Source organism: Salmo salar, chromosome ssa13, assembly GCF_905237065.1.
Source record: "Salmo salar chromosome ssa13, Ssal_v3.1, whole genome shotgun sequence".
NCBI lineage: Eukaryota > Metazoa > Chordata > Actinopteri > Salmoniformes > Salmonidae > Salmo > Salmo salar.
Window position 1 is genome coordinate 82,066,361 of NC_059454.1, and position 9,109 is coordinate 82,075,469.

At 43.5% G+C, this 9,109-nt stretch overlaps 1 protein-coding gene across 2 annotated transcripts in view; it reads left to right on the plus strand.

The window, feature by feature from the left end:
• The window catches only part of LOC106567888 (protein POF1B), a 32,690-nt gene extending 23,581 nt beyond the window's left edge, over positions 1-9,109 (plus strand). The window contains exons 3-13 of one of the 2 annotated variants that reach the window (XM_014137746.2): positions 217-425; positions 1,538-1,571; positions 3,082-3,162; positions 3,304-3,396; positions 3,891-4,004; positions 4,166-4,318; positions 4,497-4,616; positions 5,496-5,624; positions 6,042-6,112; positions 6,298-6,429; positions 8,184-9,109. In XM_014137746.2, coding sequence (XP_013993221.1) covers positions 217-425; positions 1,538-1,571; positions 3,082-3,162; positions 3,304-3,396; positions 3,891-4,004; positions 4,166-4,318; positions 4,497-4,616; positions 5,496-5,624; positions 6,042-6,112; positions 6,298-6,424 — 1,131 coding nt within the window. In that variant the 3' untranslated portion in view covers positions 6,425-6,429; positions 8,184-9,109. The remainder of the gene's footprint in view (positions 1-216; positions 426-1,537; positions 1,572-3,081; positions 3,163-3,303; positions 3,397-3,890; positions 4,005-4,165; positions 4,319-4,496; positions 4,617-5,495; positions 5,625-6,041; positions 6,113-6,297; positions 6,430-8,183) is intronic. The other variant, XM_014137747.2, reaches the window with a different exon arrangement.

Sequence of the window (9,109 nt, forward strand, 5' to 3'; positions counted from 1 at the left end):
TTTAGTCATTTAAGTTTACACTGAAAATGTTTTACCATACCGAAAATGATATATTTCATTTTGTATTTTTGGGGCAAGGAACAGTTGCATGTGTTGTGTTGTATTGTAGGAAACCGACTGTTGGGTAATTGATTCAATGATTGTAGATTGTCTCTCTCTTTTGCTTGTGGTAGACTGATGTGCAAGATTGAACTTTTTCCCTCTCTTTTTCCTCAGGAGGTAGAAGAGGAGAGTGTGGAAGAGAGGGTGGTGGAGAGGGTGATAGAGAACGTGTCTCAGGTGAAGATTAAGTGCAAGGTGAGGGAGGTACAACCAGTGGTGAAGATGGACACCCGTTTCTTTGGAGAGCTGCTGGCGGAGGTTTATAGGAAGAACTGTGACATCCACACGTGCATCTCAGAACACGTGGCCAAGATACGCGGACGGTGGGTTTAGCTTTTTTCAACATAAAGTCTTATTAATGTGTAGGGCTTATAGCTTTGTTATAGCTTTGTTTTTCCTCCAGCACTAACCATAAAACATAACATACTAAGAAAAACAATAAGGAAGCAAGACAGAAACCAAAGGGAGAAAGTACTGTAACTCTATCTCCTTCTACACTGTAGGGGTAGTTTTGGGTGCTGGTTGAGTATTTAAATAATCAGTGTTAGCTCTGGCTCTCCTCAGTTTCACACTGGGTTCAGAATGTCACACTCGCTCTAATTCAATTTGTCATGCTAGGTCATAAAATACTGGATGAGGTTTGTCAGGCTAGGTCATAAAATACTGGATGAGGTTTGTCATGCTATGTCATATAATACTGGATGAGGTTTGTTAGGTTAGGTCATAAAATACTGTATGAGGTTTGTCATGCTAGGTCATAAAATACTGGATGAGGTTTGTCAGGTTAGGTCATAAAATACTGGATGAGGTTTGTCAGGTTAGGTCATAAAATACTGGATGAGGTTTGTCACGTTACGTCATAAAATACTGGGTGAGGTTTGTCAGGTTAGGTCATAAAATACTGGATGAGGTTTGAGGCGCAGGCACTGTTACTCTGTAACCCATAGAGACTACAGTATTGGGGGAATATAACGCTCCTGGAGCCATTAAAGTCTCTAGTAGTCATTGTCAACACATTTTACATAAACTTTCTAGACTCACTAGCTAGGCCATATAATATGTACAGTAACGCTGTGGAATGTACAACTCCCTAATGTTTTTTGGGATAATCTGCTCAGCGACAATGTTTCCCAAGGAGTCCCGTAATTACAACCGTGAGTCAGACCTCTCTCTTTCTCTAGACTCTCTGTTTACTCATAGTACCTGTGATTCACTGAGCAAACACACCCCTCTGTTTCCCTGTCCTTTTGCATCCATGTGAACCTGTGTGTGTGTGTGTGTGTGTGTGTGTGTGTGTGTGTGTGTGTGTGTGTGTGTGTGTGTGTGTGTGTGTGTGTGTGTGTGTGTGTGTGTGTGTGTGTGTGTGTGTGTGCGTGTGTGTGTGCCTCATGACCTGTCATGTTCTTCAGTGTTTACCTTTCCATCTCTCTCCCAGGAAACACCTCCTGGACCCCAGCAACGACTACAAGGTACAGCAGGGAGGGAGGGGCGGCTGCCATGATGGTTTTACACAGTACACCATATAAGTCTTGTACTTTACGGTTTAAACAGTTACAGTGCATTCTTAAAGTATTCAGACCACGTTACAACCTTATTCTCTCATCAATCTATAAACAATACCCCATAATGACAAAGTAAAAACAGGTTTAGATTTTTGGTGTGCAAATGTATAAAAAAAATATGACATTTACATAAGTATTCAGAACCTTTACTCAGTACTTTGTTGAAGCACCTTTCGCAGCGATTACAGCCTCGTGTCTTCTTGGGTATGACACTACAAGTATGGCACACCTGTATTTGGAGAGTTTTTCCAATTCTCTGCAGATCATCTCAAGTTCTGTCAGGTTGGATGGGGAGCGTCACTGCACAGCTATTTTCAGGTCTCTCTAGAGATGTTAGATCAGGTTCAAGTCCAGGCTCTGGCTGGAAGCTTGTCCAGAAGCCACTCCTGTGTTGTCTTGGCTATGTGCTTTGGGTTGTTGTCCTGTTGGAAGGTGAACCTTCGCCTCAGCCTGAGGTCTTCAGTGCTCTGGAGCAGCTTTTCATCAAGGATCTCTCTGTACTTTGCTACGTTCATCTTTGCCTCGATCCTGACTAGTCTCCCAGTCCGTGCCGCTGAAAAACATCCCCACAGCATGATGCTGCCACCACCATAGGGATGGTGACAGATTTCCTCCAGACGTGACGCTTGGCATTCAGGCCAATGAGTTGGTTTCATCAGACCAGAGAATGTTGTTCCTTATGGTCTGAGAGTACTTTAGGTGCCTTTTCGGGAAACTCCAAGTGGGCTGTCGTGCTTTTTACTGAGGAGTGGCTTCCATCTGGCCGCACTACCATACAGTCCTGATTGGTGGAGTGCTGCAGAGATGGTTGTCCTTCTGGAAGGTTCTCCCATCTCCACAGACGAACTCTGGAGCTCTGTCAGAGTGACCATCGGGTTCTTGGTCACCTCCCTGACCAAGGCCCTTCTCCCCCTATTACTCAGTTTGGCCGTGCGGCCAGCGCTAAGAAGAGTCTTGGTGGTTCTAAAATTCTCCCTTTTAAGAATGATGGAGGTCAACTTTGAGTCTCATAGCAAAGGGTCTGAATACTTAGGAATACTTATTAGGTAATAAGGTATTTCTGTTTTTTTATGATTTTAAATTTGCTATTATGCGGTATTATGTGTAGATTGAGGAGGAGAAATATTTATTTGATCCATTTCAAATAAGCCTGTAACGTAACAAAATGTGTAAAAAGGGAAGGGGTCTGAATACTTTTTGAATGCAGTAGGGAAAAGCACAATGGTTTTGTTAGTAATTTCATTTTCTCACTAGGTGCTCAAAGTGCTCTTTAGAAGAAGGTAACCATTCGAAACATGAAAGACTAAACGTGTGTGTGTGTGTGTGTGTGTGTGTGTGTGTGTGTGTGTGTGTGTGTGTGTGTGTGTGTGTGTGTGTGTGTGTGTGTGTGTGTGTGTGTGTGTGTGTATTTGTCCAGATGGAGAGAGAGGACATCGAGACCCTGATCCCCAAAGGAGCATCTGAACTGACCAAACAGCAGATCCGTTACCTGCTGCAGGTAACACCTGTTTCTATTGGCTGTTTAACAGTGTTCTCCCAGAACATTCCCTCTCTGTCTTTCCCTCTATTAATCACTCTCTCCTGTCACTCTTGTTTTTCTCACATATCTTCTCTAACCCCCCCCCTCCCGCTCTCTCAGACCCGTATGACAGCTGACAAGACAATGCGTCTCCTGCTGACCACCTTCAGCAGCCTGAGGGAGGAGCTGATCCACATGTCAGAGGACCTGAGGGTAAGACCTGGGGCCTGGGCCCCTAAAGTAGCCTCTTATGGCTCTTTTCTAAACTGTCCCATTGAAATATACATGTAGGCAGTCTTACAGAGTATTACTGCGCCTGTCTCTGTTAATGATTTATAAATGCACTAGATCGGTGGTTCCCATCCTTTTTTGGTTACTGTATCACCAACTGTTTTTTGCTCTGTCCGGAGTACCCCTGAAGTACCCCTTCATGTGCATTTTACCAGTAAGCCTATGGTCTCATGGGTCTTCTCAAGTACCCCCTATGGATAGGCCAAGTACCCCCAGAGGTACCCCTGGTTTGGAACCACTGCACTAGATGACTGACAGGGGACGCTGTTAATGCATACTTTTACATTCAATTCTGTGAGCTAAACATTAAAATGTACAAATGTATAAAACCATTTTCCTTAAAGTATAATGTTTTGAAAGTACTAATGTCACTGTCTTCATGACAACAAAAAATACTTTGGTCTCTGTTCTCCCAGCGTCTGGAGAGTGAGAAGGAGACCCTGGAGAGAGACTTAAGCTTCAAGGCTGACCAGGCTGAGCAGTATGACCGCCTCCTAGAGGCCGTACGAGAGAACAACAGACAGCTACAGGTAAGTGTGTGTGTTGGGGGAGTTTGTTATTGTGTGTCTTCCACTGTGTGTTGCTTGTGTGTGTTTGCCTGTGTGTACACCTCCTCTGCACTGTATGTTAGTGCAATGGGTGTATACAGTATATGTCTGAGAAACTCTGTCCATCCATCCATCCTATATAGATGTCTCTGAAGGAGAGCAGCTCCAGCCAGCGGACCCTGGAGACTCAGCTCCTGAGCAGCCACAGTACAGACTCAGACAGGGAGTTCCGCATCAGAGAACTGGAAGGCAGCTACCGAGCCCTGGAGAAGGAGAACGAAATGCTCAAACAGAAGGTACTCTAACTTTACTCTCCATCTCTGACTCTAACCTATCTCACTTCAGAGCTAGAATAAACTCTTACCAATTCTTCCTGCACATGATTACTTAACTATAGTATCTGACTGTAGAATTATTCTCATAGAACCAACTTCCTTAACTCACTTGTCTCTCTCTGTATCTGTTTTCATCCAGCTGGCAGGTCAGAGCAGCAGTAGCACCATTCAGTTTAAGACAGAGGAGCTGTCACGTCAGTACTCGGAGCAGCTAGCTGCCCTGCGCCAGGAGAAGGACAAGGAACTGCAGAGCCTCAGGGTGAGAAGCCTACAGAAATGTATGGATACAGGGATGGGCTTTCCTGCACAGTTGGAAGTAGTGTAGCAGTACTGACTGTACTTGTGAGCAGAAATATGGGTATGTAGTGTTATACTAACTATGGGTATGTAGTGTTATACTGACTATGGGTATATAGTGTTATACTGCCTATGGGTATGTAGTGTTATACTGCCTATGGGTATATAGTGTTATACTGACTATGGGTATGTAGTGTTATACTGTCTATGGGTATGTAGTGTTATACTGCCTATGGGTATGTAGTGTTATACTGACTATGGGTATATAGTGTTATACTGACTATGGGTATGTAGTGTTATACTGACTATGGGTATGTAGTGTTATGCTGCCTATGGGTATATAGTGTTATACTGACTATGGGTATGTAGTGTTATACTGACTATGGAAATGTAGTGTTATACTGACTATGGGTATATAGTGTTATACTGCCTATGGGTATATAGTGTTATACTGACTATGGGTATATAGTGTTATACTGACTATGGAAATGTAGTGTTATACTGACTATGGAAATGTAGTGTTATACTGACTATGGGTATATAGTGTTATACTGACTATGGGTATGTAGTGTTATACTGACTATGGGTATATAGTGTTATACTGACTATGGGTATATAGTGTTATACTGACTATGGGTATATAGTGTTATACTGCCTATGGGTATATAGTGTTATACTGACTATGGGTATGTAGTGTTATACTGACTATGGAAATGTAGTGTTATACTGACTATGGGTATGTAGTGTTATACTGACTATGGGTATGTAGTGTTATACTGACTATGGAAATGTAGTGTTATACTGACTATGTGTGTCTCTGACTATCTGTGTGTCTGTCCAGACCCAGCTGACACGGATCACCACGGAGTATACCACGGAGAGATCAGGTGACAAGAGCCTGCAGCTCCGCATCACACAGCTGCTGACAACACTGGAGCAGCGGGAGGTCGTCATCAAACGTCAGGAAGAGGTCAGGGGTCATAGTTACTGGTCACTGTTCAGCCTTTAGGCACAGATCTAGGATCAGATCTAAGAAAAAACTCAAACAAGATTTGTATGTATTGCCTGACTTAAACCCCCTTAAGAGAACCAAACTAACCCAACAGGTTTGGATTAGGGGAAAAAAACTGCTTTTAGGGTCTTTCATCTCATTTGTTCCCATAATCAAGTTATGGGTTTTGGTCCGGCCAGTCTGACTACATTCTCTCACAGTCCTTGTGTTAACGTGGCTCTGAAGGTTCTTTTAATTTCACCTTAGGAATGTGTTTATCTGACACGCTTGTACACCTTTAGCTACATCATTAACACCTGTTTTACAGCACAGGCCTTCTTCCTCCTCCCTTATTATTCATCTCTGACCTTCCCATTTCTGACCTTTAACCATCAGGAGATCTGGCGACTGCAGCAGAAGAAGAGCGACAGCGCCAAGAATGTCACCACAACCACTGTCACCAAAAGGTCAGCCCCCCCACAACACCATGAGCCTATTTTATGGGGAATATTTGGAAGAAGCTCCCCTAAAATGGGTTAATGTAATTTAGGATGCCTAGTGTGGAATTTCCCAAAACAGGATTTTGTACTGGTATACAGTAAGTACATAACCAACCAGTATGCGGTCCTTACTGTGTATAACTGATGTGTAGGTACAGTAACAGGTACCCCCTCTTGGGCCTGCTGAGTGAGGACTTCCAATCTACATTGCCCGTCAAGGACGCCAAGACCATCATCATCGAGAGCCGGACGGGGGAGATTATCAAACAGGTAGAGTAGAGCAGGTAAGAAGTGTAAGATAGACGGCCATGCTAGAATGGACAAACTATAGTATAGCTCTACTGTAAGAACTGACGAGTAAGAACATCAGTTATTGTTCTGTTTAGAGTTTGAAGTGAGGGGTAAGATTAGGGAAATAATTAAGGTTAGGGTAAGTTGTGAAATATGATTAGTGATGTCCATTCTGACATGGCCAAATAGTGTTAACCCTGTGTGTACTGTCATGGGGAACCAGGAGGGAGAGAGCCTGGGTTCCTTACTGGGCTTTTACTATCTGGCCCTGTCAGAAGCTGGGCCAGGGGTCGCTGTGTGAGGAGGGATGATGAGAGGCGGATGGATGGATGGATGGAGGCAGTTCCCTCTGTGGTCCTGGAGAGCTAGGCACTGATGGCATGGAGAGACCATGTTCAATTCTGCCTCTGTCTGTTAGTAGTAAAAATAAATGGATGTTCTCCCAACTCTACTAAATTCCACATCAGGGTGGTATGTTTAATTGGACAGGTGTCCTTGTTTGTGAGAAGCATGCAAGAGGTAGTGATTGAGTTGGAGTGGATATACAGTGCATTCAGAAAGTATTCAGACCCCTTGAATATTTCCAAATGTTGTTACGTTACTGCCTTATTCTAAAATGTATAAAATTGTTTTTTTCCCCTCATCAATCTACAAACAATACCCCATAATGACAAAGCAAAAACAGGTTTATGTTTTTGGCGTGCAAATGTATAAAAAAAAAGGAAATATGACATTTACATAAGTATTCAGACCCTTTACTCAGTACTTTGTTGAAGCACCTTTGGAAGCGATTATAGCCTCGAGTCTTCTTGTGTATGACGCTAGAAGTTTGACACACCTGTATTTGGGGAGGTTTTTCCATTCTCTGCAGATCATCTCAAGCTCTGTCATGTTGGATGAGGAGTGTCACTGCACAGCTATTTTCAGGTCTCTCCAGAGATGTTCGATCGGGTTCAAGTCCAGGATCTGGCTGGGACGCTCAAGGACATTCAGAGATTTGTCCCGAAGCCACTTTCAGCCACTACTGAGGAGTGGCTTCAGTTTGGCCACTCTATCATAAAGGCCTGATTGGTGGAGTGCTGCAGAGATGGTTGTCCTTCTGGAAGGTTCTCCCATCTCCACAGAGGAACTCTGGAGCTCTGTCAGAGTGACCATCGGGTTCTTGGTCACCAAGGCCCTTCTCCCCCTATTGCTCAGTTTGGGCGGCCGGCCAGCTCTAGGAAGAGTCTTGGTGGTTCCAAACTTCTTCCATTTAAGAATCTGACTTATGTAAATAAGTATTCAGACAATGGGGTACTGTGTGTAGATTGATGAGGACTTTTTTTTTATCTAATCCTTTTTAGTAATAAGGCTGTAATGTAATAAAATGTGGGAATAGTAAAGGGGTCTGAATACTTTCCGAATGCACTGTTGGGTGACATTACCGACTTTTCCAGGGATTGGAGATCCACTGTTAGTCTTAGAGCTGTCATGACGTCTGAATCAAAGCTGTCATTAGCACACTAGTCAAAACAACAACATCAATCAGAGGGTTAGATTAGAGCAAGCTTTTCGTCTTTCCAAGGCATAATGAAAGAGTTGTGTGGCAGATTTATACTGAGTGAGAAAAAGCGAGGAACAGACATGTAATTAAGTACATCTGATGGATTAGTCCTTCACGCCATAACGACTGTATCCATGTTGTTTATTTTGAAACAGGAAATCATTACAACCCCTTAAAGAGACTTCTTCTCTCTGCTCCGCACAGGAATGAACGACAAGAAGACCCTGACGTTCCTACTCCCTCCCTCCCACACTCTGTCCGTCCCTCCCCTTCTCCCCCCGCAGCTGCCGTCTCCCTCTTCCTCAGGGCTCCCAGGGTGGTGGTGGTGGTGGTGGTGGTAGGTTCAACACCCCTATATTTGGGATGAGTGGTTTGGAACAAATGGGGTTGCTTAGACGAGAGGCTTCACTTTGGTTGTGATAGGGACACCAAATACTCAACGACCAAATATGTTATAGTAGAAGCTTATGCTACAGCCACGAGGGCTGGGGAGTGGACAGGGAAGAGGGGGTTGGTGCTTATTAGTGTGCAGCTATCTAGTCCGCTGTCCTCCATGGAGCCAGCACTACCCTGCTAATCTTGGGGACAACTCCTCTAAAGGCGTTATGGTTACTTTGCATGTAAATAAGTTAGCTAAATATGCTTTAATTATGTGCTAATTAAAAAGACTATGGTGAAACTCGCTTTGGCAGACATTTAATAAAAATGGCCACCTCTGGTCTGGTCTTTTGCTATTCTTTTGTGGCAAGGTAATGGTAGATAACTGTGATATGTTTTAGATGCATTTTGTTTCATGTTTAAACCTTAAGAGGTGCATGGGTTTGTTTTGAATGAGGGGTTATTTGAATGGAATGCTGTGCTTGGGGTTGGGGGTTGGAGTGGGTGTATGAGAATATGAATGACTGGGTTGGGCATGGACTGGTGCATGGTTCTATGGGTAATATACCATAGTGGATGACCTGGTCATTTTAGAAGCACAATAAACACTGTATGGAGTACTATGTTTTTCCTTCAATTGTTATCTGCTGAAGTTCTCTTTAATGTGCTCTCACATTTAAAGTCAGACTGTTCTTTTCTATTTAGGCCTTAACCTCTGCTTTTTGGAACTGTGAATAAAATGTAGAATTTAA